The 26116-nt window shown below is 54.1% G+C and overlaps 9 protein-coding genes across 9 annotated transcripts; 5 read left to right on the plus strand and 4 right to left on the minus strand.

Moving 5' to 3' along the window:
• Positions 1-125: 125 nt before the first annotated feature.
• On the minus strand, positions 126-5261 carry CDEST_05103 (Putative WD40/YVTN repeat-like-containing domain superfamily). Its single transcript, XM_062921262.1, has 5 exons — positions 4742-5261; positions 3488-4621; positions 2923-3434; positions 2548-2861; positions 126-2489 (listed from the first exon to the last, which is right to left on the minus strand). Exons 1-5 carry the CDS (start codon positions 4970-4972, stop codon positions 679-681), a joined length of 4002 nt encoding a protein of 1333 aa, XP_062777313.1. The 5' UTR covers positions 4973-5261; the 3' UTR covers positions 126-678.
• Positions 5262-7895: 2634 nt separating this feature from the next.
• On the plus strand, positions 7896-9823 carry CDEST_05104 (Putative GTPase-activating protein TBC20/Gyp8). Its single transcript, XM_062921263.1, has 3 exons — positions 7896-8489; positions 8571-8726; positions 8806-9823. Exons 1-3 carry the CDS (start codon positions 8282-8284, stop codon positions 9699-9701), a joined length of 1260 nt encoding a protein of 419 aa, XP_062777314.1. The 5' UTR covers positions 7896-8281; the 3' UTR covers positions 9702-9823.
• Positions 9824-9897: 74 nt separating this feature from the next.
• CDEST_05105 (uncharacterized protein) lies at positions 9898-12409 on the minus strand. Its single transcript, XM_062921264.1, has 2 exons — positions 11496-12409; positions 9898-11436 (listed from the first exon to the last, which is right to left on the minus strand). The coding sequence occupies exons 1-2, from the start codon at positions 11947-11949 to the stop codon at positions 9899-9901; spliced, it is 1992 nt and encodes a 663-aa protein (XP_062777315.1). The 5' UTR covers positions 11950-12409; the 3' UTR covers position 9898.
• An 825-nt stretch (positions 12410-13234) lies between these two features.
• CDEST_05106 (Putative large ribosomal subunit protein uL2, domain 2) lies at positions 13235-14820 on the plus strand. Its single transcript, XM_062921265.1, has 4 exons — positions 13235-13409; positions 13754-14020; positions 14080-14212; positions 14275-14820. Exons 1-4 carry the CDS (start codon positions 13389-13391, stop codon positions 14343-14345), a joined length of 492 nt encoding a protein of 163 aa, XP_062777316.1. The 5' UTR covers positions 13235-13388; the 3' UTR covers positions 14346-14820.
• Positions 14821-15258: 438 nt separating this feature from the next.
• CDEST_05107 (Putative RNA polymerase I transcription initiation factor TAF1B/Rrn7) lies at positions 15259-17343 on the plus strand. The gene is made up of 5 exons (XM_062921266.1): positions 15259-15412; positions 15471-15983; positions 16032-16245; positions 16299-16667; positions 16729-17343. Exons 1-5 carry the CDS (start codon positions 15290-15292, stop codon positions 17145-17147), a joined length of 1638 nt encoding a protein of 545 aa, XP_062777317.1. The 5' UTR covers positions 15259-15289; the 3' UTR covers positions 17148-17343.
• Positions 17344-17557: 214 nt separating this feature from the next.
• CDEST_05108 (Putative zinc-binding ribosomal protein) lies at positions 17558-18985 on the plus strand (the record flags this gene model as incomplete). The annotated part of the gene is made up of 6 exons (XM_062921267.1): positions 17558-17575; positions 17622-17745; positions 17849-17855; positions 17972-18152; positions 18264-18374; positions 18447-18985. 6 exons carry the CDS (start codon positions 17558-17560, stop codon positions 18531-18533), a joined length of 528 nt encoding a protein of 175 aa, XP_062777318.1. The 3' UTR covers positions 18534-18985.
• A 275-nt stretch (positions 18986-19260) lies between these two features.
• CDEST_05109 (Putative Yip1 domain, protein Yip5/YIPF1/YIPF2) lies at positions 19261-20635 on the plus strand. Its single transcript, XM_062921268.1, has 3 exons — positions 19261-19446; positions 19524-19914; positions 19983-20635. Exons 1-3 carry the CDS (start codon positions 19396-19398, stop codon positions 20423-20425), a joined length of 885 nt encoding a protein of 294 aa, XP_062777319.1. The 5' UTR covers positions 19261-19395; the 3' UTR covers positions 20426-20635.
• Positions 20606-21861, minus strand: CDEST_05110 (Putative Rhodanese-like domain-containing protein). Its single transcript, XM_062921269.1, has 2 exons — positions 21190-21861; positions 20606-21056 (listed from the first exon to the last, which is right to left on the minus strand). Exons 1-2 carry the CDS (start codon positions 21521-21523, stop codon positions 20746-20748), a joined length of 645 nt encoding a protein of 214 aa, XP_062777320.1. The 5' UTR covers positions 21524-21861; the 3' UTR covers positions 20606-20745.
• Positions 21862-22056: 195 nt separating this feature from the next.
• On the minus strand, positions 22057-24527 carry CDEST_05111 (Putative cytochrome P450). The gene is made up of 5 exons (XM_062921270.1): positions 24064-24527; positions 23856-24006; positions 22838-23802; positions 22499-22782; positions 22057-22438 (listed from the first exon to the last, which is right to left on the minus strand). The coding sequence occupies exons 1-5, from the start codon at positions 24224-24226 to the stop codon at positions 22400-22402; spliced, it is 1602 nt and encodes a 533-aa protein (XP_062777321.1). The 5' UTR covers positions 24227-24527; the 3' UTR covers positions 22057-22399.
• Between the last annotated feature and the right edge of the window lie 1589 nt (positions 24528-26116).

The raw sequence follows: 26116 nt of genomic DNA on the forward strand, positions 1-26116 counted from the left end.
GCAGTAGGTGGATGTGTTCGATAAGTAGCCTCCGCGGACACTTTTTGTGCACCTGCTTCTTCTCCCTCTTCTATGTATTACCTCTCACATATGCATTTTCATTCTCACTCTCTACCTATACAGCTGAGTCCAATTGAACGAGTGGTGAGGGTACGTATGGCTATCCAAGCCATTCTAGGGTCGTCTTTCGAGTGTGGCTCTACCCCGTCCGCTCAGCAAAAAGTTTTTGTTAGTAAAGAAATAGGGCAGGACGACCACATGTCGCCCACTCACGACTCGAACAAAATTCCATCTAAGTGTCGGCCACTCAAAATGCTCCATTACAGATGCGACACTGGTAATGGGTACCTACTCATGGCGACATTGGCGAGCCCCTCAGCCCAACCCCCACAACGGGAGTTCTGAGGTTATCGATGTACCTGAGACATTTTCATGATGTAACCATGTCTAAGCGTCGTGACGCATCTCTTTCTGTCGAGACTCGTTCGCCCCTAGACTTCATATCCTCGCATCACGCGGGTTTTCTCGCTGAAGTCAAGAGCCACGAGCCACCAATATGTGATGATGACTTTTCTTCTACCCAGTCTAACGACTCTTAACCCAGCGCAGCTTCCAACAATACGCCCCCTCGAGGCATCATTTTCTCCTCCCCTGTGTCGCCATGCTCAACGCCATGACTCAAATGACAGGAGCCAGGTAATAGTCTAGGATGTTGTAGGCCAACTCAAAGTACTTTGAAATGTTGTTGGCGTCCTGGAATGATGCTGTCCAGTCTCCGTCGTCCAGATCGTCCAGATACTCCCGCAGCAGGTCAATATCGCTGTCTTCCGATATCATCTTCTCCAACGCCCGATAATCGATGCACCGTTGAAGAAGGTCACCGTCAATGTGCTTCATCGACTTGGGTGTCTCCTTTGCCTCCGCGTCGTACTCCTCGTCATCTAGGACCGAGACTTCGTAGCTGTACGGGAACAGCAGTCGGCTTCTCAAGGCCAGGTTCTCCACAAGGCGCAGGAATCGCCATGCTTGAGTGTTGAGAAGGCTGAAATGCAGTAGCGACCCATCGAGGCAAATCCCCAGCACCTCGGCTCCGTCGATGGTGCTTGGTATGGAGCCGTACTGTGGCACATGTTGCGTCGCAACCCATTCCGGTCGCACATGACCTCGTTGAAGTTTCCTAACGCTGGCCGGTAGCGGACCCTCGGCGACAAGTTCCAACTCTCTTTGAGGCTCCTTCCATGGAGTCCACACTGCTGTAAAGTACCGGTCCATACCGGTGAGCAAAGTCACTGGCCAGGCTAGTTGGTCATCCATACATTCTCCGACATCAAAAAAGTGATTCGATTTCCGCGTAACCTGATCCGCATGGATCTGGGTCATATCACGGTGTTCGTGTTCCGACTTGTGGTCAATGACCACTACGGAATCGCTCAGGGTCAATGCCGATATCTTGCCGTTGACGATTCGTAGTGAGGTGGCGGGAGAATTCAGTTCGTAGCTCTTTTTCCGAACAAGCTTCTTCTCAACGGGATCAAGAACATCCCAATGAAGCACGTTGCCGGCGCAGTAGACGATGCTGTCACCGTCTCCGACAATCGCGTATATGGGCGCGGGCTCTTTCAGCCTATATTTGGTGAAGAATCGTATCTTCGTTCTGCTCTTGCCATCGGGATCTCGGGTTTCTTCCTTCTTTGGGGTCACAAGCAAGAGACGCCCCCCTGCCGTAGTGATGATGAGGTAATGGAAGGTCATCCCATCCCTTACGAACAACCAGTCGTAGATCGCATGTATCCTATCGCCGGGGCTTCCCATACCACTGATGAATGCTGTCATGTTGCCGTGCTTGTCTTGAGGGAGAGAGAGGTCTTCTCCGGTTTCGGGGTCCATGAACAGGATGGTTGGCTGTTGCCCAATTTGTATTGCAACGACCAAACACTGCAGCGTTTGAGAGTACAGCAATTTGGAAGGTGTTCCAGGCAAAGGTAGACTTTTAGGAACCGGACCAGCTTGCAAGTACAGCTCCGTGAAGGACATGCGCTCCCCCGACAGAAGAACCAGCGGTATGCGGTTGCCGCCAAGGTCAGTTGGTATGCTTGCGGCGGAGATAACTGGTACGGACGCTGTTGCGGGATGCTTCAGATCGGTCACCCACACTCGGTGCCTGGTGGCGAAGTGACCCGGTCGCCTGGACCCGAAGTTCCTCAGCAGAAGAAGGGTGTCGCTACAGCAGACCAAGACTGAGTTGGGAAGAAACGATGCATCGACAGCAAGTACCTCCAGCGCACCCGTACCCAGTCTCTCCTTAAACATGCGTCGGTGATAGGGAGCGGCGCCGCTGAGCTGAATTGTTAATAAATGGCCGCTGCGAGTCCCCATAACCAGGCTCGTTTGCTGCTTTGATTCCGCTATTGCCACGACGGTGTTGACAAGCTCAATGGTTGGTGTTATGTCCATTGCATCTCCGTCATCTGGCTCGAGAGATATGTCGTCTGTCACGCATGGCAATATCAGCCGATGCAGGTTTCTAGTACGTAGGGATGCACTTACCGACATCGAGGCGTATTAGTTCGGGAGCCTCTTCAGACTTGTCGGCAGTGAAGATGGCTATCCAAGGGCTATTTTGTCGCCACACGCCAGCCACAATACATTCTCGGCCATTGAGACAGCAGAGTGTAAGACAAGTCACCTCGCCGTCCACAACATAAGACTGGGCGAGAGACACTTCGGCGTTGCCAGTGTGAAATGCATGGACCTGAAAGCGAGACTCTGCATAGGTTGACACACAAACACAGCTGCCCCTGACCGCCGCATGCTCCGCTATTCCGTCCACGCCAGGAAAGCCATCGAAGTCATATCTGGAACTGCAGAAACTGTCAGCAAAACCCAGGTCACAGTGATACGAAGTGACAGTAAGATACGCACCTGTGGTCTCGGCCGATGGTGGTGATGCATATCTCGGATACTTGAGTGATGATACCGTCCGGGCTCTGGGCTGCTTCCAGGGTTCGGGATGCTGTGTCGAATTTGGTTGACATTGGGTCCGCCATCTCCGCATGCGAGAGATCGGCAGATACGAGTAGGACGTCAGAGGTACCGGGGCTTGCCATCAGCATTTGATGTGGCCAGTTGGCATCATTGGTCTTAAACACCCAGACTCTTCTCGTGGGTAGCGGCTCGAAGTACGAGATTGTGTTGGCAGGAAGCCCGTAGCGAAGTTCTGTGATGCTACCTTGAGGGCCGTTTCCCGAGGCACAAAGGACCTTGTCTGGAGAGGCTAAGTTGTCTAATGTTCGTTGTCGCCAGGGCACAACCGGCTTTCCGCGTGGCCCGCTCTCAGGGTTCCATGTAGTCAGAGCATCTGTAGTGACAAAATCAACGGCACACGACCAATTCGGAATAGTTCCAAGTTCGACGAGGGGCTCTCGAGGCTTGAGCTATGTGATGTGTCAGCAGGCAAATTAACGTCTACACTGGCACTTCACCTTACCTGGAAGACCATCCCGGGGCCAGAATCACCAGCAACAATGGCAACATCGGAATAGGCGTCGTACATCGTGGTGAAAGCGGCGGAAATATTACAGTTGCAGTCACCGACATTCATAGCGGCGCTAAGAATGTCTGTGGCATTGAACTCAAAGAAGACAATCACCCCATCCTCCCGAGCTAGGTAGATGAGATCTTTCGTGTCGTAGTAACGTCGTCTTCGTACCGGTCTATCCCAAGCTGTCCAAAGTGGCACGCCAGTACCATGGTGGAAAGGGGTCGCGGGGTGGCTGATCGGGTTGATTGTCTCGATATCTGGAGGGCCCTGGAGAGGATCCTTGCAGATACCGAGGGCGTGCTCGGAAACAGCGAAAAAAGAGCTTCTCACCGTCAAAGGAATGATCAATAACGGGAGGCGGTGCTCCGGTGCTATACGATGACCGCGCTTCTCCTCTGCAAGCACCTGGCTGAGATCATCGCCACGTTCCCATTCGTAGATGACCATCTTGGACCTGTCACCTTTGACAACGATGAGAAGGAGGATGACGTGATCTTCGTCCTCTGGACGGGGGTAAAGGAATTCCATCTTGAGTATAGTACCCTGTAATGCCCTGGGGTAGTGTGTCTTGATTGGATTGATTGACTTGTGACGCATATACTGGTCGCCCATGAACTCCATGGATTCGAGTTCGTAAATGACAAATTTGTTCTGGGCATCAGCAACAGCAATGTAGCGAGACCGAGGATCAACGGCTACATGGAAGCCTAGATTTCCTAGTCTTCTCGCTGGGTTGTGGAAAGGCGAAACGACGAACTCTAGCTTGCCATGCAGGTCCCTCCTGATGAAGAGGAAGAGGAAGGACCCGGATTCAAGAACGAGGAGTAATAAGTGTGGTGGCAACAGTCCATGAGAGCCGCCGGTGCCGGAGGCAGAGCTGAAGTCGGCCATTTGGGTGTCGTCGTCTTCATCTTCGCTCTTGATATGGTCGGGTCCAGATTCGTCAGCAATAACGCGGAAGTGCTCGTACTTGTTTCCGATCACCAAGGCATTGCGAATACGGCAGCCGAAGTCGTTCTTCCGAAGAACCTCTTGAAGCTGACCATCTTTACGTAACTCGTTGATGCTCACATAACGGTCCTGGGCATGTGAGCTTTCGTTCCCAATTAGAGACAGAAGCCTTGGAAGGCTGCATGGTCTTTCAAGGTTCAAATCGCCGTGCTAGCAGGTGGTTGTGAAAGGCAAGGGCAAGAGACTCACCCCTACAAAGGCAACATCGTTATGACGGGCAGATCTGAGGCGAGCTGGAAGAACCCATCGGGCTATAGGGCTCTCGATGATGGTCCTTGTCAAGATGCCGCAAGTCGGCGGGATGGGGAGGGAAGGGGGGTCAGGGACCGCGGTAGTGGTCGAGCCCCGGAGCACAGTTTGTAGATCGATGGTCTCCGTCACCCAGGCTCCATTCCTGAAGACGTTCGTTTGAAAGGCCATGTCGACAGACCGTGTTATGTCAACATGGTTGGACCAGCTCTTGGTCTTGCGGGGACAGCGGATTGGAGGAACGATGACAGCCGCGCAATCGGATCAAATGTGTGTTGGCCTTTGCGCGGGGGTAGCCAAAGAAAAGACCCAAGTCGATATAAGAACCCTTCCGAGTTCTTCACAGGTGTTTGTGAATGGGTGCTTATCGGCCGTCCGACCAAAACAGGTGACTTGGGGTGGGGGCTGAGCCACCTCAAAGTATGGAGGAGTTGAGGTAGGTAGGCAAGATATGGAGTCGTGCCGACTATTGCGACGGCTGGGGGGAAGTGGAGGTTATTAGTTTTAGAGTATCCATCCAGCTGTGAGGTGAGCGCGAGTACCCAGTAGGGTCGTAGGTACCAGGTAGGTAGTTCAAGGTACCTGCTTCCCTGGATGGTTTGGCGGTGGCGGGGGTACCACGCTGCGTACAAATATGGGCTACCTACGAACCTAGGTAGGTAGTTATGTACCTCACAAAACTTGACTGGATGTGGTGCTTTTGTGCAATCAGAGCCAGCGTCCAGGAGCTAATGACTGAGAGATATAAGGCAGAATAATATCCGTCAGAGAAGGTAGGGCAGTTAGGCAAATAGTTCCAGGTGCTACGGAGGTAAGCAGCATCTAGGCACCTTGAATCAGAAGTGGTGGCGCACGTAGTAAAGCACATTGGTCAAATCTGGGGCGCTCGTTCTATCAAATATAGCCATCCCAGCTTACATGCCTACAGTACGGAGTGCACTATCAATACCTGGTCAGCCCAGTCTAGTGGTGCAGAGCTAAGACTGCAAACATGGACTGCTTTAGCCCAAGGCACTGGATAAGCACACAATCACTCGGCCGACTCAGGCGAGACATGCTAGCTACTCTACCTTGCCTCCATGTGCTTGGAGTTTGGTTCGCGAGATGTGCCTTTCTTGGGTAAAAAAGCCGGGTCTTTCTCTGCCTGGATACTGCAAATGATGTGCGGTTCGAACTGACACTCCACTGTGGCGGATGCAGTCACTACCACACAGAAAAGCGATGGAACCTCGGCGGCGAGGTGGTCTGGAGGGGATGCAGGCAGGCTGCAGGCAGACAATCCCCAGCCAAGCGGGGTACGACTATCCAACGGAGCGAAGGAGTGCAGGTATCTCGAAGTGGAAGTAAGGCGAGTTGACGGGGCAAGAGGAAACTGACGGCTGCTGAAGAAGTCGACTCGCGAAACCCTTGCCGTCCCGTCCGCCGCGACTACAGACTGACTGTCTTGGGGTCGAACAGTTGGACGAGGTGATCCAATATCGCGGTTAGAATGGGTGTCCCAACGCCTTAGTAAAGAAGAAACTCGATTTAATCGCTGGGGTTTGCTGGTTGGACAGTGGATTTAATTTCACCCACGGATGTGTGGTGTATCTGTTTTGTGCGCGGAATTTGTCAATTTTGCGGAACAACCACTTGACCACGCGTCGGGTGTATAACCTAACGTTCCATACTGCCTGCTTGGTGATTCAAAACTCCCCTCCCTGGTCTGCATGATTAGCGGCGAGCCTTCTCCCGCTGCATGAGCAAGAGGAGCGAGCATCGGCGACACCAAACCCAACATTCCCTCGAGTCTTGGGCTTTGTCTGCTCACGCGACAGGGAAAATGAACCAAACAAAACCAAATGAAAACCTCGCCGCCGTTCTGCGCTATCTCCATCACTATTAGGCAAGCAGCCAAATCAGTGTCAATACGTCGTACGGTTGTCTTGGGCCAGGCCCTGGCCTTGGTGTGGGTCTACGATCCCTCTGACAAACCAGGACAGAGAATTGACAAGGAGACCGACCTTTTCTCACGCACCAGTCACATCGTCAAAACCATTCCTCTGTGCGCTCCCCCCGCACAATGATGTGCCCGCATTGAACAATACAACCTCGTCCAGTCCGATCTGTACCACAAGAAACCCTGCTTCCCCCATGTTGTCAAACAGTCGATCGCCATAAACCAACAGTGTGATCCCTCACAGCGGCACGACGAAGCCAACCGATTGGAAGCACATCTTTGCTTGACTAAACGCCATGCATGTCGATTCAGGTTCATCTCACGAGGCTGGCCGGACGTTGCCTCCTCCCAGTTGGAGTTTAACACCGACTGGATCATCAAGTCGGTTTCCCCTGATAAAATGGCAGACAAATCCAGTAGAAAGGGGCCTGCTAGCAACTGGAGGCTGGCTGTCCCATAGTTTGCTCGCTCGCCCGATTCCCTATGGACCATGCAACTCCATAGAGTAGCTTACGGACGTAACATGCATGTGGAAGCCTTGGCCTGTCTCCAGGGTAAGTGGCTCCTCACACGTAAGTTAAATTTACGAGTAATGGCCTAGGAAGGAACTCCACGCTGAAGATGCCACATCTGCCCTGACGTGGGCAATCATGTCACTTGCCTGTGATTATACCTCTCGATTACGATATTTCTGCCATTCTAGCGTTTAGCTCCGGCTATGTTCTTCAGTAAGGTGGTTCGTGTGGTGGCCCTATTTTACCTTGGTTTATTTCGTTGGACTTCGAGACAACAATGTGCGCCATTGTTGGCTGTACGCGTGCTGAGTACTGCGTGGTGCAGCCGGCTTGGATGCATTTGAGCTTTGGCAATGCCATTAGTCCAACGAACTGCGTTTTGCTTCACCTACGGCTCCTTTGGCAAGCTTTCCCAATCCACAGAAAAAGAAAGAAAAGGTTCCGCGCGTGATGATGGGTATTCATTCAAACTTATCTGCCAACCGTTGTGGTTGCTTTGCCCAACCAATACCTAAACTGGCCTGTGCGTCCCGTCCCGCCGATCTAGGTCGGTGGGGCCGGGCGTCCCTGTCAACTGCTTCACGGATCACCTAATGACCTAGCCTCTAGGAAAGTACACTAAGCCTCGAGCTTGGGTGCTATTGCCTTGCGACGCGGGTCTCAATGGTTCGAAGGCCGAAACAAAGATCCGCTGTGGAGGCGACTCCGTCATTGTTGCAGATGCTCCTGCGAACATAACGCTCCCGCTTTCAACAGGTCGTTCAACGCCGGCCGAGGACGCGTTAATGAACTTCCGTCCGTTAGTCGACTCTCAAAAACCGCTCCCACTCTGAAGACGTGCCCATCTCCAGTTGACCCCCAAGGATAGTCTGGCTTCGAGGCTTCTCCCGCGAGTGGCTGGGTAACATCGACCCATGTAGATCGCCGCCGATACACGATGCGCACGCTGTCTCCAAGACAGTAATCCCTATAGACAAGCCCTTCGAACAGCAGCGACGCGACATCGCCCGCTGCCGGAACGAACCCATGGCGTCAGACCTGGTAGCTAGCGAGCTAGTTCCCCTCGGTTCTGACTTGGCGCCAGACACCCAGACCAAGGACGAGGCGACCGACTCGACCCAGCGCAAGACGCAAGATATCCTAGAAGCGTGCAAGTGGAGGAACCTTGAGGCCCTTAAGGCTCTCGCCGGTACCACAGGCGGTTTCCTCACCGACACTTTGCGCAGGAAAGCCTGTTAGTGCCGCATACCTCGGTCATTACACGCGCCGCCGTTCTACAATGCTGTAAAGCTAACGGATGCATTGCGTGTCACAGGGCCAATACTCCTCGGTCTTACAGATGGCGAATACGGCGAAGACATCATCACAACAAGACGAGAAGAGGGGAATTCTTGGAAAGACCTGCCGCGTCATAGAGATGAAGAACAGGTTGCTCTTGATGTCAACCGGGCTTTCATCTACTACCCAAACCGTAGGGCGTCTTCTGCCTGCCATGCCCAGACTGGGGTATAAGCAGTGAACTACGACACATAAGCTAACTCGACGCGTAGACCAGGACGATACCGAGCTCGAAAAGAACAAGAGCGATCTATCTGACCTGATCGTCGAGGTCCTCCGCCGCTACCCCTATCTCTGCTATTTTCAGGGTTATCATGACATCTGTCAAGTCTTCATGCTTGTTCTTGAGCCGCCTTGGCGCGCTCGGCTTGTCTCGCGGCTCTCGGTGCTCCGCATACGAGACTTCATGCTCACGAACCTCGAGCCGACTGTTGCCCAGCTGCGCCTAATCCCCGACATCCTCCACGCGGCGGACCCGAAGCTCAAGCGCCACCTCGCAGGCACAGAGCCCTTCTACGCCCTCGCGGGGACGCTGACCATGTACGCCCACGACATCCAGGCGTACGGCGACATCGCCCGCCTCTTCGATATCCTTCTCGTCCGTGAGCCTGTCTTCAGCGTCTACATGTTCGCCCAGATTGTCCTGAACCGCCGTGATGAGCTCTTTGACAATGACGAGGACGACCCTTCCATGCTGCATCTCATCCTCTCCAAAGTCCCGCAGAAGATGGATCTCGAGTCGCTCATCGCCGGTGCCACCGGACTGTACGAGCGATACCCGCCCGAGTCGCTGTCCGCGTGGCGCAAGATATCCAAGGCGAGCTCACTCAAGACGGCGCGCTCCATCGAATCGTGCGCTAAGCAGACGATGGACCAAGGCCATGCGTATTTTCGGAAACAGCTAGCCGAGCTCAAGGCTCTGGAACGCCGTCAGAAACTCATGAGGGTACTCTGGGCGTACAGAAAGGGCGCTGCCGCGGCGGGACTGGCCGTCGTCGTGGGCCTTGTCGCCGTCTATCTGGGCCGCCGGAACCCTAGCCCTGTTCTTGCGCTGGCAAACCTGTACAACAAATGGACAAACGGGACGAGCTGGACGCATAACTTCTAGACAGTGCTGAGGAAAAAGTAAGGGCCCCTTGAAAAGCCGTGCCTCCATGTAAATTTAGATCCTGGTGGAAGAGGAAATGGCCCACCGTATGATGATATCCCATCAGACCAAGAGCACCCGACGCCGAGCCTACTCAAAACACTGCCCCAAAACATGCTATTGTGTGTGCTTGTGGTAATACTTTGCTTGCCTTCTTTTTAGACACCCTCCTGGAATGCCGACTTCAGTCCCTCGAAATGATCCTGCTGCTCCACGGCCAATTTCCCAGTAACGTCACTGATAATTGTCGAGATCAGCGAGTAGTTGTTGTAGAGAAACCGTTCGCGCTTTCGTTTGTCGCCGAACGACTGACTGAGGCGCGTCAAAAAGGCCTCCGCTTCGGACCGTAGGCGACGCAAGCTGGCAACCACAGGCTCGTCGTCCCCGGCTTCGGTGCTGAGCGCCAGAACGCCCTGGAGAATTTGGCCAAACCTTTGTGTGACGAGATGCGGCGCCGCCGACAGTTTGTTCTGGTCAGCGGCCCTGGGTTTGGTGGGCAAAGAGTTGGTGAGCTGCCGCACCGACTCGCAGTGGTGATCCATCACCACCTGCAGCCTTGGCCACAGAAGCATGGTCGTCATGTTGATATAACCGTCGACTGCGGGGACCTTGCGCCTCTGCAACTCGAACGCCAGATGCTGGTTGAGACGTACGCACAACAATAAGCCCAGAGCGTCGTAAGACTCGGCAGTCAGTGTCCTGGTCAGCGTCCTGCCCAGCGCAAACGTAGGTTCGAAAATGTAGTTGAATTGTCGCGAGACCGCCTGTAGTGACAGCGGCGGTGAGAAGTAGGCGGCTAGGAAAGTGTATTCCGCGGTGGCGTTGTCTATGAGCGCCAGGTTGAAATTCCTGAAAGGAAACTCCAGATAGTGCGTGGTTTGGTCCTCCTCGGCCAGATAAGAGGAGAGGGCGGCTGCATTGCTTGTCTTCAGGAGATCAATCCGGCGGCCTAAGTTGAAGGCATCATGCGGCGGGCCAGTGGATTTCGTGGCGGACAGGACCGTGGCCCTTCGAGTCGGTTCTTCATGCCCCAGAACATCATTTTTATCAATGGTGTGCAGTTTGAGCTTGTCCAATGCTTTCTGATACCGCGTAAACTGGTTTGCATAGTACCACCTCATGGTGTTCATGTAGGCCTGGCTGATCTCTTCTGCGAGCTTAGAGTGGTGCTTGTGCAGAAAGGCGTATAACTCTTTAAACTTCAAGAAGTTCTGCTGTTGAATGATTTGGGCGTTGATATGAGGAGACCGTAGGGCCTTAATTTGGGCCACTATGAAGTCCCGTATTCGTTCGACAGCTTTCATCGTCAGTTTCTCCAACAGTGGCCCAAGATCCGCCCAAGCCTTGCTCTCTCCTTGGCTTGCTATACTCTTCTTGTAAGAAGCGGCTCGCTTGTCCACGTCTGCCAGCATCTTCACCCAGGTCTCGTCGATATGTCCCTCGGATATTTTGGATACCACGTGTGGGGAGACGCTTAGTTCCTCGACGACTGGGCCAAACGCCTTCTCAACTGCCTTCCGGTTCTCCAATCGCACATTGAGCGCCGTGGAGCGGGATTGTAGACTTTCTATATCTGCGGAAACAGCCGCAAGATCGTTACGGAAGCTTGTGAGGTTGGTTTCGACGGAGCCGAGGACGCCATCGCATGCCGCAATGGATCGATGCAGATCCTCAAACTGCGCTTTGCTGGTTTCAACTGGGCGTGCAAGTTAGTAATCTGCCAACACAAGTCGCAAGTCCCGGGAACTCGCATACATTCTTCTGTGGTTTGCCGCCGGTAACTATCCGCATCTCCCGTGCCAGCCTTGTTGGAGCTGGCAAGCTGTCGAAGACTCAGCCCATCAAAATCGAAGTCCAACTCCAAGTCCTGTTCGCCGATTGAGCCCGTCGTCCTATTCACAGCGGATTCGGCGAATGATGTTGTGCCCAGGATCTGGCCCAAAATCTCCACCGAATCCGGCCCATCATAGGTGGTTTGGGACTGCTTCAAGCCGGACGAGCCATTGACTCTGCGAGAAGCAAGAAGCGAGGTCGAGGAGTCGTTGGAGATGAGGGAGAGCTGTGAGCCTCTCGGTGTGAGGCCAGGTCTTTGCGAGGTCACATAGGGGCTGCTCGATGTTCGTCGTGGGAGTGGGGAGTAAGGACGGCTGCCGGGTTGCGACGAGGAGGGAGATGGGTTCGACTGCACTGCAAGCCGATCAAGCCACATGGTGGACTTGTGATGAGAGGAAGCTACGAAGCGGTTGGGTCGGAGGAGTTGAGCACCATGTCATCGAGGGTTCGATATCCGAATGGGGCGTGGTAATAGGATATCTGCGAGTAGCCTGTCTGATTGAGACCCAAGATACGTTGCGTCAATAGACAGGACGCAACAGACAAGGCTGGACGGCCTTAGGGAGGCGATGTGTTCTGATTGGGTAGGTAGCAGTAGAGCTACATCAGCCACATCGGTGGTCGGTACGTACTAGCAAGTGGCGCGGCAGGGATCAGTTTCTTTGTGGGGAGGGGAGGAGGGTTCGTGGTTGAACAACTGCAGGGCAGCGTTTGAGGGTCAACGCAGCAAAACAAACGTGCGGGGCAGGCTTTTGGGATATGCAAAAGAGCAGAAGAGCACACAAGAAACATTAGGGAGGGACGGAAGAGAGGTGCAACATGTTGTTGGAGGTTACCCGACCTCGGCTGAGCTGAGGTAAGGACGAGATCAGGCCATTTACCTGAGATCCTCGTCGTTCTCTATTCGGCTGACCATTGATTGGCATTGAGACTAGCCCATGTCGGATGCCGTAGTACTTGACAGCATATCCGGGGCAGGCGGGCAAGGGAGGAAGACTTCATCTTCGGTGGGAATTCAGGCGCGTATCGTCGAAATACCCTCCCAACACCCGAAGCAGAAGGGCAAGTGCAGTGTAGTGGGGGAAGAGCTGTGAAAGAGCCGACCGACGGCCACCTTAGCGACTATTTGGCCCGTCGGCATTAGCGTCGAACAAGGCCGTTGCCACAGGACCCTCCCTTCCCTTCCTGTCCAGTCCTTCCTGTTCAGTCTTCCCAGGCTTGGGCGCTCTCCGCCGGTTAAGTCTTCGGAGGGAGAAACCTTGGGCGCGAGACAGGGAGATATACCTGGATAAGGCAAACGTTACAGGTGGTCAGCAAGCTGGTACAACAACTCAGGCGGGCGAAACCTTGAGCTTCAGTGGGGGTTGAGGAGAACATGTCCGATAAGGGAGGTACTTTGCATGCGATAAGTGACTGGGACGGGCCTAAGTGTTACTCTAGCTGTCCGGGGCGGGGTGACAGACAGCAGACAGGCAGACAAGCAGCCGGCCTGAGAGAAAAACGCCCATACTCCACCTTTTTTGCACCGTCAATGTGTACCCTGTCGCTGTGTCGCACGCCGAAGCCTGAGAGGCCAGGGGAGGGGCTCGAATCTGGGCCTAGGAGCGAAAAAACCAATAATAAAACCAGGAAAAAAATTATCTACTCCCGCCTCGCTTCTTTTTTCCCCTCCATTCCCCCCCTCTGCCCGCTCTCTTCCTTTCACAACTCTCCCCCCTCAAAAATATAGCAGCCGTCTTTTGCTGGGTAATTCCCCTTTGCCTGTCGACATCTTCCCCTTCGATTTTTTAGACATCTTCCAGTCAATCCTTCAAAATGTCCAACGACGACGCCCAGGTGAGTCCTCCGCGGTAGCTCTACTACTCGTGCTCTCTTCTCTCTTCCCGCCCTCCCGCCTTGGTCGCATGCGATGTCATGTCGGTTACTTGGGCCTGGGCAAAAAACCACCACCGCCACCACTACCACCCCGCACCCACAACAACAGTCTACGAGACCCCCGCGGGCATCTCGACGCACAACGGCATTGCGCATTACAGACAGACGCACATGCAACGCGATCGAGCATCGGATACGACTAGCGAAATCGAACCTATTCCCCCGTCTCGAACCATATTTCACGCCATGTTGATATATGCACATCTCTTGGGGGGGGCAACTTTGCTAACGCAACAATCCGACAGCATGAGATGACCTTTGAGTCCACCGACGCCGGTGCGTCTCTCACCTTCCCCATGCAGTGCTCTGCTCTGCGCAAGAACGGTCACGTCGTCATCAAGGGCCGCCCCTGCAAGATTGTCGACATGTCCACCTCCAAGACGGGCAAGCACGGCCACGCCAAGGTTCACTTGGTCGCCATCGACATCTTCACTGGCAAGAAGCTTGAGGATCTCTCTCCCTCCACCCACAACATGGACGTCCCCAACGTCTCCCGCAAGGAGTTCCAGCTTGTAAGTGACGCCTGTCATCCAGGGAAGGTCAGCGGCCTGCTAACAATGTACTTCTCCAGCTCGACATCTCCGATGATGGTTTCCTGTCCCTCATGAACGACGACGGTGACCTCAAGGACGACGTCCGTCTTCCCGACGGCGAGGTTGGCGAGAAGATCAACAAGCTTTTCAAGATTGACGAGAAGGACACCAGTGAGACCTGCCGAACCCCGCACAGCCGCGCAACACGGAATGGAGCTAACCTTGAACTGCAGACGTCGTCATTCTCACCGCCATGGGTGAGGAGGCCGCCGTTGAGGCCAAGGAGGCCCCCAAGCAGAACTAAGCGCTGCTATTCTCGACTACATCATCAGACAATGACTTCCACAAGCCCTCACTTCGTGCGGCCTTGTTGGCAGATGTTGGCAGACTGGGGACATTTCTTGCGATATTTCTTGGCGCGTCGAAATTAACGGTATCCCCGTCAGTCGTTGCGTAAAGGGTCATATCTGGACAGGACTTGATACTGGGTACGCGAACTTGACAACTGCAAGACTTGTCGCACGACTTTTTCCTTTGTTTTGTCTGTCTCACAGACTCTTACGACGACCAGACTAGCAATGGGATAGGTGAAAAAAATGGGAGAGCCTCGCGGTGGCAGCAGACTTGTCCGATGGAAAAGCGGTACACTTCTCCACCACGTCGTCTCTGTTTTTCGTTCATGTTTATGTACACCTGTGAAAGTACTGTATCGCAGATCACCGTGAACGTGTGACCAAGTCTTGGTTCGAAACTCTTCCTAACCCAATGGACTACGTAACGAGAAGATGATTCAGTCAAACTACCTAGCTAGGTAGGTGGAAATGGAATGGGCGAACGGCTCCAGACAGCTGGTTGGTTAATAGACAGCTAGATTTAGGCACCAAGTTGTGCAGAATGAGCAAATGTTGATCGAACAGCATGACGAGTGTGCTGAATGCGTTGTAGTGATGAACCAGCCAATCTATTTCATAATCATAGCCGCGGCCTTCCGTTTCCTGAAGATTGTCAACTACATATCTACCGAGGTAGGTAACCTAATATATAGTATTCGGGTTTTTGTGTTACGTGAACAATATTGCCGGGTTCTGCCTGCCCGCCAACCTACCTGCCTACCTACCTGGTTAGTTGACTAGAACCTGGAGGGACCATTTCCGACGCACTGTACAAAACTTTACAAACACTGTGACGATTCTGCTCAACCAACTTCAACTTGTACTAAACAGCTCTCAAACCATTAGCTTCTTCATCATGGCATCGGAAAGGGAGCTTCACAAGTTTCCCCGGGGAGAACGTTGCGAGTTTTGTGGCTCACGAAAGTGGTACCTCGAGAACGGTCTGAGATACTGTGCCAAGGAAGGCCATCAACTTGAGGTTTGTCTGACAGCAGTATGCTCTCCTCGGTGTGAGAGGTTTCTGACACGGGACCCAGGGCTATGTGGAATTCGACCTCGGCGACGAGGATTTCGGCCAGAAGGGCCGGGTATCTCGCAAAGAGAAACAGATCAAGGAGCACGTGAAACGGGTGCTCACCGGCCAACAGGCACGGGATTTGTATCTCGAGTGCCTTCAGCTCATACTGAGACAACAAGTACTCTGGCTGGTCACGGAAAAGGGTCACAAACCCGAACTGGAAACGGTGGTTCGCGACCTTTGGGACCTTCGGATCTGCGGAGCTGCGACCGTTACTCACGATGATTCGGCCTCGGAGGGGGAGCCATCTCTCTTCAGCTCACAGCTTGACCTCGCGCAAGATGAACAGCCTCACATGCCGACTAAAAGGGCACAGAGCTGGGCCGCGGAAAGTGACAACGGATGGCCGGCGCCGCGGGTGATGGATACTCTGGGTCTCTGCTTCCTTGGTTGTGTTCTTCTCAGGATACCAACCCGGATCGGAGATCTTGCGAGGTGGGCGAGGGTAGGAAGCATCCCCTACAAACAAGCTGTATGTCGCACCGTCTGTTGTTTTTGACACTTTATTGACGATTGACAGTATCGGCGGCTGCCTCGAGAAATGCGTGACAGATTACCTCCGTGGTATACCGCACCGCTAAAGTCAGCACATCTGGCTACGTTCGACCAGGGCGAACTTCATGCCTCAGTCTTGAACCTTGCCCTGTCGTATCATCTCAATTACAGCATGGTCTTCCCCCCGCTTAACGACGTCTTGATGACGATGCAGTATGCTCGTGAACTTGGCTTGCCCGGTAAGGCCCTCAGCTAACTTGGCGCCGCCCACAGACTGACTGACGGCTTGTAGTTGAGACAATCGCCATTGCACGCAGAATACCACCGATTGCCGACCTGGCCTTTCGCTTCCCGCTTGAAAAGACCCGAGTCCGTCTCATACACCAGCCGGAGATTCTCCTTATTGCAATTCTCGTTCTCGCAACCATGCACTGTTTCCCTTTCGAAGGCTCCACGAGTTTCGCTCGAAATGAGAACAACTTCACGGTGCCAAGACTCGACTGGGAAGAGTGGAGAAGAATCATGGCGCCAGCTTTAAGTCCAGAATCGTCTCGGACGACCATCGACTATACAGATGTTACGGCATCACAGATAATATCCATGAAGCCGGGTGAGCTTGATGAGTATTTTGCACACTTGTCCCTGCTCGCTGATACGCAAGGTAAGCAGCTGTGAAAAACTGGCTCTGTAATATGCTCAAGAACTAATAGGCGCCCACCCAGGTGAGGAAACGATGCTCGCGAGATACTTTCCTGTCGATGAGCAGCCTCCCAAGCAAGCACTTTCCGAGACCCTCGAAGATGAGACGGTCGCACGCCTGCGCACCATCCAAGCACAAGCCGCATCGTTCAATGACCTAACCGAACAACCGAGGCAGACAGGGGGAAGTCCACGAAAGGGCAGATACTACTCTTACAAGTCGGAAGAAGACTTGCCGCCAGTAGGCAGAGAATTTTTCAAGCTTGCAGCTCAACTTGCAGGGCTGTCAGTTCCCATGTTGGTACGGGCAGTCAACATGCTCGAGGCGCACATCACGTTCTGGCAAAAGGAGCAACTCCGTGTGGTAAACGAACGCCGTGAGAGATCTCGATCGGTCATGAATCTGGACTCGGAGATTGAGCAACCCACATTTACCGAATAAAATCACTCTGTGAGATTCTGTAAGAGAGTAAGAGCGAGAGCGAGAGGTCGAGAGAAGGTGGGGTTCATCATAGCCGGCTAGTTCAGTGCTTCGGGGGCATGTTAGTGCTTTTAGCTTTGGCTTAGGTAGGTAGACAGCAAGTGTAGAAGTGCAAGAGTAAGTAATGCGTCGGTCATAAGGCAAAGATACCCAAGATGGAAACAATTTTTCAGCAGTCTCAAACACCCACCGCTACTAAAACCAAGTGACAGAATGCGCATCAAAAGCATCGCTTCGTTCACTCACTGTGACCTCGACCTGGCTGAATCGGAAATCTACAGGGCCCTGAGTGAAGGGACAGGTGCGGGGCAGGAGCCGTCGGAGGCGGGGAGTACCATTCCTACAGGGCAGCCGCCTTTCGCAAACTCGGCATGCCAGCTTTCGCACCTGTTCAGACGCTCGGACCATACGCGACAATCTGCGTGCCCTAATTAGGGCTTGCCGTTTCTTTCTGGCCTTCGCTGCTTGAACACCATTCTCAAGCATCGCCCCACCGATTATTTGCCGCGATCACCAGAACTCTTCGGTAACAACAGCCAGTTCACGGACGTCGGCAAAAGTAAGTGATGAGAGAACTAGCCCCCCCATGTTGACGGCGTCATGCGGCGCGTCTCTTTGTTTATGATCTTTGGACGGTGATGCTAATAATTCTCCTTTCGCAGTGCAGATGTGAGACGCCCCCCGAGTCAATCCCCTGCCCACGCGCGCGACAGCATTCTTTCCCGCCGGCTTTCTACACGACGATATATCCGAAGACGCCGAGGTGCTGACGATGATGGCTACAGTTTCGTGAAGACCCTGACGGGTAAGACCATTACCCTTGAGGTCGAGTCCTCGGACACGATCGACAATGTCAAGTCCAAGATCCAGGACAAGGAGGGCATCCCCCCCGACCAGCAGCGCTTGATCTTTGCCGGCAAGCAGCTCGAGGACGGCCGCACTCTTTCCGACTACAACATCCAGAAGGTCAGTGGAGTATTGCGAGTTTTGGACGTTTGGAAGGAGTAGGGCACAGGAATAAAAGACTGCGTCGGACGTCAGATGAGGGACGGGAACAGAAGCTGACATACGAAACAGGAGTCCACCCTCCACCTGGTCCTCCGTCTCCGTGGTGGTATCATCGAGCCCTCGCTCAAGGCTCTTGCCTCCAAGTTCAACTGCGACAAGATGATCTGCCGCAAGTGCTACGTAAGTGGCCTCTTCCCACTCATGGGCGACCAGTGGGCGCATCCGTGATGAGAAAAATTAACACATCTCTAGGCTCGCCTCCCTCCCCGTGCGACCAACTGCCGTAAGCGCAAGTGCGGTCACACCAACCAGCTCCGCCCCAAGAAGAAGCTCAAATAGACGATTTATCACGGTTGCGGCGTCACGGGTTCTGGCATTCTGGAGAGGATGGCAGGGATACGAATTTTCCTGGGCTTTGTGGTAGCATTACATTCCATCGGCAAGCAGTTCTACGAATAAAAACTGAATTGGTCGCCCTCCTACCTCAAATGTCAAAACAACAAAAAAGGAAGCCAGGGAAAAGAACAAATATTGGGACTGCCACTTACGTCCTGCATCACTGGGTTTCGATGTCGAGAAGCTGGAAGAGAACAAAAAAAAAATCGTTTGGCGAGAGTGCGCGCCTGGGCGTCCTGAGTGCAGCATATTGGAGATGCTAACGGGCATGAGAGACGTACTATGATGGATGCGCGGCATGGAGACTGACTTGCCATACAATGCTTCGTTGACTACAGTGAAATACCAACACCGTAGTGAAATACAGAGCCGCAGACCTAAATTTGACGTCGTCGTTGCGTGTGAGCCTGCCTGATTGCTTGTGATCTTATCAGATGTTGCGGATCACGAAGTGACTGATGATCTCACCTACCTCTTCTGCATGTTGCATAGAGTAGGTAGATTCACCAATTATCCGCATTAGTGCAACACTAACCATTGCTGTAGCTGCAGGGGGGGATGAGCATCCATTTATCCCTTGGTGGGCCCCCTAGTATCAGGGAGCTACAGGGCCAAGTTGCATATATGGGATTACGACACCTGTCCAAGCTTCAGGTACACGTAACGGCCACCTGGACAAAGCTGATTCTACGGTGCACCTACATCGACAACGAACCAAGTGGAAGCAGCCGAATGTCAACGAAAACCCAGAGACGGATCGTTCCTTAACCTGCAGCATTTCAAACCTAATCTTCATTCTACAGCCATGTCGCGATCCGGCTCAGGATACGACGCTGTCGTGGACGTCGACGACGAGGTAGCAGCTCCCTTGCCATTTGACATATATCTTACTCTGACCCATCGACGGATCGGTTGACTGAATACCCTTTGCAGGGCGATCTCGGCCACACCGACCTCCAAGATGACCTAGAGTTTCACAGCTCCAACTTCCAGGACTCAACGCCAGGGGCCCGCAAAGCACCGGCGTCCGGTTTGCCTCCGCCCGCGACGGCCTCGTCCGGATCTTCAAAGCGCTTCCTCTGGAGCATCAACTTCTACGCCCAGTATTTTGACGTCGACACCTCGGCTGTCCTCTCGCGCTGCTGGGCTGCACTGTATCCACGTGCCAATTTTCTTGACGTCCTCGAGGGCAACCCGGACCTTTACGGACCCTTCTGGATCGCTACGACCGTTGTCCTGATCCTATTCCTCGGCGGCACCATCAGCCAATATCTCGCGAGCACCGGCACCGGGCCGTTTGCCTACGACTTCAAGCTCTTGAGTGGTGGGTTTCGTCACGAGAAGTGCTCGCTTGTCGGGATAGCAACTCAGACTAACGCTTCTGCTTCATAGGCGCTGCCGGCCTCATCTACGGCTACACCCTCTTCGTCCCCGTCGCGCTCTATCTTGCCCTGCGCTACTTCGGCTCTGACTCGGCCAACCTACTCGAGCAATGGGCGCTCTACGGCTACGCCAACCTCATCTGGATCCCTGTCGCCCTTATTAGCTGGTCACCCATCAACATCCTCAACTGGGTCTTTGTCGCCGTCGGCTGCGGTCTCTCCATCGCATTCCTCCTGCGCAACCTCTACCCTGTGCTCAGCGCCACCGACCACCAGACGAGCAAGATCCTGCTCGTCGTCGTTGTCGCCCTCCACCTCGGCCTGTCGCTCGCCATCAAGATCCTGTTCTTCGCCCACAACAGTCCCGTTGCGAGCAAGGACCCGGCAGCGGCGCAACCGCCCGCCGCGGCGCCCCCGGCCGACGGCCAGCCTCCCAAGCCCGCATTCTTCTGATCCGTTTGTCATACGCAAACTGAAGATAAGAAAAGGACGGAAAGGACGAGGAATACTCTGTAAAGCCGCTAGAGTTGCCAAGGAAGGAAGGGGATCGTCGGGTTTGGACTTTGCAATCGCAACTATTGTGTTATCTGCCAGAGCGGAAAAATATTCCCATGTACCAATACTGTACAACGAATGTCATGATTGAATGCGCACCCTGTCTATCATGTGCTTTGCCGTACCATGCAGCCACCTGGAATCCCGCACACCTGCTTCAGTCCCCTCCTCTTTCGACCGCCCTCCTCATAGTCCCTAGCATAAACGGATGGCCAGCCTCACTCTTGTCCCGGCCCCCTGCCACCTGTCTCGACCTCGCCGCCGTGCTTCTGCCAATCCAGGAAGCTTCCGGGGTACTCGCCGACCCTGGTCCATCCTGCCTCCTTGGCCAACGTCGCCGCCGCGCGGCTCCGCACGCCGGCCTTGCAGTAGAAGACAAGCTCCGTATCCTTGGCGGGCCGTGGGAATCCGTACCGGTCCTCAAAGTCGTCCTCAGGAATGTGGAAGCTCTCAGGCGCCGTCGCAACGGGGATGTTTACGGCCGAGGGGATGCGGCCCGTCTGCTCGAGCTCGCCTGGTTCGCGGGAGTCTGCGTGAAGAGGCAAACGGGCGTTAGTGTGAGGACACTGGAGAAGGGAGGGTTCCAAAGGGAATGAGAGGGGGGCACGGCTGTAGGTGTAGACGTCGCCGTCTGGCCTGTAGGCCGGGAAAGAAATACATACCGATGATAATGACGCCCCTGGGGTTCTTCGCCAACTCGGCCATCTGCTCGTAGTTCCAGAGCTTGCTCCCATTCGCCGCCATCTCGTGGTAGTCGTCCGACGCCGACGAGAAGCACCTCGGCGCCGCAGCGGTCGCGGCCCTCCATCGGTATGGAGCAGTCGTCCTCGTTGTTGTCGTCGCTCGGATCGCAGAGGTCCCAAGTCTGAATGAAATCAGGGCCGCCGACGTAGCAGCAGCGAAGCATCGTCTCGAGACCGCTGCCGCCGCCGGCGCGGCGACGCGACTACTACCCGCGCGAAGCGCGTTCGTACAGAATCGTCCTCCCGAAGCCATTTGTTTCTTTTCGGTCTCTCTAGGTGGTTTCTTGTGGCTCTGGTATCTCCGGTGTCTCACGCGAAGGACAGGTTGGTGGCTTCGAACACTGGTGAATGACGTTTTGCAAGGTGCCGGACCGCACGGAGCTTGGTGCTTGTAGGTTGTCCCGGACGGTGAGCTACAGTGGGCTTGGACGGCGGGGTCCGGGCCGCTGGGGAACGTGAATTCTATCCCGGCGCCCGTCTAAGATTACGTTTAGGACTGAAGCCACCTGGGCTTCACCCAGGAAGTGGTTCGACTGAATAACTACTCCGTCATCCTTATTTAAATTATTTCAATAGTAGCACGGCATTCCACCGGCATTTCACAGAACCCCTTCACCATAGCATTACTAGCGACACTAAGGGCCATCAGACCCCTCAGCAGTGCCAGTTATCACGCGATCTCCTGCGAGGCAAATCCTCTTTGCCAACCGCAACTTCACCCAAGGATTTTTGAACTGTTTTACTATTTGACACTCGACTGATTCTATCGTCAATCAGCATCGTTGAGATTGGCCGTCTATTTAATATCCTCATCTCGGGGTTCGCGGCCCCGAGAACAACCCGAATTGTAGTGCAGGCCGCTGCCCGTCTTTCGAGGACCACGTCTCTAGATTTATTATGTACACAAACGTTTATTACAAGTTTTAGTCTAAGGGTTGGCTTCGACCAATCTCGACTCGCGTTCTCTGAGTCATACACTGCGTCGAGCCCCCCAATACTGCCGGCATCTGACATCAACCGGGACCGCTTTAGCAGCGATCCTGCGGCATCGACAGAACAGGTTCGGCTCGCTTACTTATCGGGCAGAGCCACTCCCAGCACATAGTCCGAGAGAAGCGCTATGAAAAATCTATGCCTCGCGCTCCTTGAACGTAAGAGGGCAGTCGTCCTGCGTTTGGTCAGTATTTGACACTACCATTTCTTTATGGGACGACGCAGAGAAACATACCATGGGGAAAATGGTCGCGAACACCTTGATCTCCTCAGACTTCGGCGTGGGATGGTGGACCCAGTCCAGCAGGACGGATGCTTTGCCAATCATCAGGGCTAGGTTCAGCTGAGCGTACGTCTGTCCGATACAATAGTGCGGGCCAGTTCCGAAAACGAGGAAGTTCTTGGCGCCCTTCTCCTCGGCATCGCCGGTGTAGTAACGCTCGGGGTCGAATTCGTCGGGCCGGTCGTAGATCTCGGGATCACGGAGTGAAGGGTAGACAGTGGGGATAACCATGGCACCTGTAATCACATTAACGACTATTCAGACGGCACCACACGAACGAACACGGCTTACCCTTGGGAACAGTGTAGTCAGGGGTAATGGGGAAGGGCTTCTTAACGACGTAAGGCACCATGATGACCGGAGGGCGGTAGCGAAGCAGCTCGCGGACGACGGCACGGGTGTAAGTCAAGGACTCCAGCTGGTCCATGTTCAGTTCGGCGTGGCGGTCTCCGTTGCGGACCTTAATGTTCTCCTCGCGAACGCGGTCGAGGACGTCAGGGCGCTGGGCCATGGTCTGGAAAAGCCAAGTGGCGGCACTGCTGGTGGCATCCTGCGAGGCGAAGAGGAAAGTGAAGACGGTCTGGGCGATTTCGTAGTCGGAAAACTCGCGGAGGAGAGGGTGAGGCTTCTGAAGACCCTCAGTCGAGCCGCTGGCCTCGGCCTCGCGCCATTTCTTGGATTCGAGAATGGACTTGACCCAGGCGTCCATGATGCAGGTCACGTCCCCTCCAGCAGCCATGCGAACCTTGCTCTTGGCAGAGCACTTGGCAAATTCGCCGATAACCATGTCAGAGGCCTTCTTTCCGTACCAGGGCTTGGTGAAGGGGAGGATGACGGGGAAGTTGACGAGCTCGAGAGCCTCGGTGATGAGGAAATAGTCGGCGGAGATCTTGCGAACGGCCTCGTCCGAGATGTAGTGGCCGACGAAAGTGCGGCACGAGACGGCGGTCATGAGATCGCGGAAAGCAGGCATGTAGGGGACGGGCTTTCCACCCGCGTCGTTGGTGATCTGGAGGAACTCCTTGAAGAATTGTTTGTACACGGCCTCCTGACCAGGCAGGTAAGAGGCAAGGGCCTGGCGGGTGAATAGACCGTTAAGGCCCTTGCGGAAATCGACGTGAGGCTTCCCGTCAAGGAAAACCCAGTTGGTTGGGCCGAGGAGCTTGTGGGCGACGTCAACAACACAAGGTTTGACGTAGGCGGGCGAGTTGAAGACCTTGCGAGCCATGTCACGAGTCGAGGCGATGACAACGAACCTGCGGGTGTTAGGCATATCACCAACAGAAGAGGGGCCAAGTTCTACACTCACTTGTGGAAAACGGAAACACAGCTGAGAGGACCGCTGGCCCACTTGGCCTTGTACTCGGAGAACTTGGGATTCACGGACTCCAAAAAGGGACCAATGAAGGGCATCTTGAAGGTAGGTCCGGCAATGGAACCCTTGGAGGTGATGTAGCTGACTAGTGATTGTCAGGCAATGCTCTATCGTCGAGAATGGGCCCAGGCGCATCACTTACTCTGGTCGTATGCGACAGCGAGCGCCAGTAGGGTGAAGAGAATCGTCCAGACGCTGGCGTTGGCGACCGTCTCGATGACATAGTCGATCTGAGGGGGGATGTTGACGTTGCCCAGCTTGGCGTTGGCCAACACCGAGGTAAAGGTGGTCGTGTTGGAATCCATCGTGGTCGGCGGCCTGGGAAGATGGGCCCGGAGGACGCGGTTCAGCCGGCCAGCGATAGGAAAAAACAAGACAACGAAGAAAAGACACCTGGGCGCAAAGGGGTCGTTGGCGGTTCGGGCGCGGCGCAAAACAGAACTGGTTCGCGCTCGTTCTGAATCCTGAGGAAAGACAACTCTCTCGGCGAAGGGTAAGAAGAAGCACCGGGGAGAGAGATGTCAGAGGGAAGGGGATGTTCGAAAGATGAAGAGAAGCGAGTCGATCACGGACGACGGGCAAACATGGACAGGACTGGGGTTGGAGTGAGTGGATACCCGTACCTTAGTACCTACAGTAGTAGGCGAATGATGAGTGCCGCGAACACAGCGGCGTGCCCCAGCGGTCTCTGTCTCCCCAGGAAAGGTTTTCAGTATGTACCTGTACCTTCGCTCCTCTTCCCTGCCACCTCATGTCTTCTTTTGGCGTGCGCGAGCGCCTTGACATGGCTAGTATTTTAACAGACGACGGCCAAGACGGTTTCCGGACGCCAAATCACCACCAGAAATGTATAGCACTGTGGGTTGCGAACTCGTCTATTTAGGCCGAGGTGGGTTTCTGAAGGGTTTTCCTGGCCCAATCTGATCCGATACCACCTCGTGGGATTCATGCCATCCATGCACGCACATGCCCCGGGCTACCTAGGGGCTATCATCGGACGGTTGCCGTCGCTGTGCATCTCGCCTGTGTCGTTCTGGAGAGCTTAATCTCAAGCTTTGAGATATTGAGAAACTTGCCCTTCCCCAGACCCTACTCTTAGCACCGAACTTGGCCTCTTTGGTAGTACTATAGGAAACGTTCAACCGTACGAATTATGTGATTTTGGTGGAGTACTGTTGCAGCCCTCGACACCTCGATACTACATTAATTAGAGACAAATACTTACAGCAATCCCACTAGGTGACTTAATGCCATATGCTTAGATAGATGGTTCTGTCCGCCCGGCCCAGCAGCCAATGTCGACATGGCCTCTTCTCAGGCTGTCTTGTCCTGAGCAGAATCTACTTGCCGCCTCGTGCAGGCGAGCTAGGAGTGTCTGCATCATCAATTTTGTTGGGCCCGACTAGTCTCTGCGTCAAGGTAGAGAAGGGGGCCGCCATCCGCATTCCATTTAACTTGCATTTGCCCATGTGCAGCTGGCGTTCATCACAAGACACATCATTCTTTCGGCGGATGGCACGGCGTTGTCTGCCGAACCTGCCTTGATTGTATGACTATCTGTCAAATCCTATTCGCCGCGCATCATCCCTCGGCCGCCGCTGTTGGGGCGAGAGTCCGAATGGTGCAACGCAGCAGAGAGAGGAGCGTATCCGTAGAGTACAGATACCTTCGGCGTGGGGCGACCCTGAATCTGGCGTGCACACGAATACATACCTCGCAGCTATGCGAGATTACACCCACCATGTCTCTAGCAATTTCTTGGATCAGTCTTTCCCCCCCTTCCTTTCCACGTATTCGCATGGCTTCCGACTGGATGACACCGCCATGACCGCCTCGTTGAACGAAAATCTGAGCATTGGTGAGTTGGTGCGAGCAAGGTGGGGTGCTGAGCATGCAAGCTAACTTCTACTCTAGGTCCGATTGACTTGGCTTCGATTGTCAACCGTCACGCGCACCCTGTGTTCCTTATCCCATCACTGACACCCACAGCCGGGCAAGCTAGCTAGATTGTCGCTTGTCCAGTTGTATCGTCCATAATGTATCATGGTTCCTCGATAGACAGTCTTCCTGTATGGCAAACTTCTGCTTCATAAAGCCATGTCCGAACGACCAACAATGCGTGTACTCTGTCCCCGTTGTTCGTCTATCGGTCCCGCTCAAACAATCGACGTAATTTGATCTGCCAGAGTAACTGA

Source organism: Colletotrichum destructivum, chromosome 3, assembly GCF_034447905.1.
Source record: "Colletotrichum destructivum chromosome 3, complete sequence".
Lineage (NCBI taxonomy): Eukaryota > Fungi > Ascomycota > Sordariomycetes > Glomerellales > Glomerellaceae > Colletotrichum > Colletotrichum destructivum.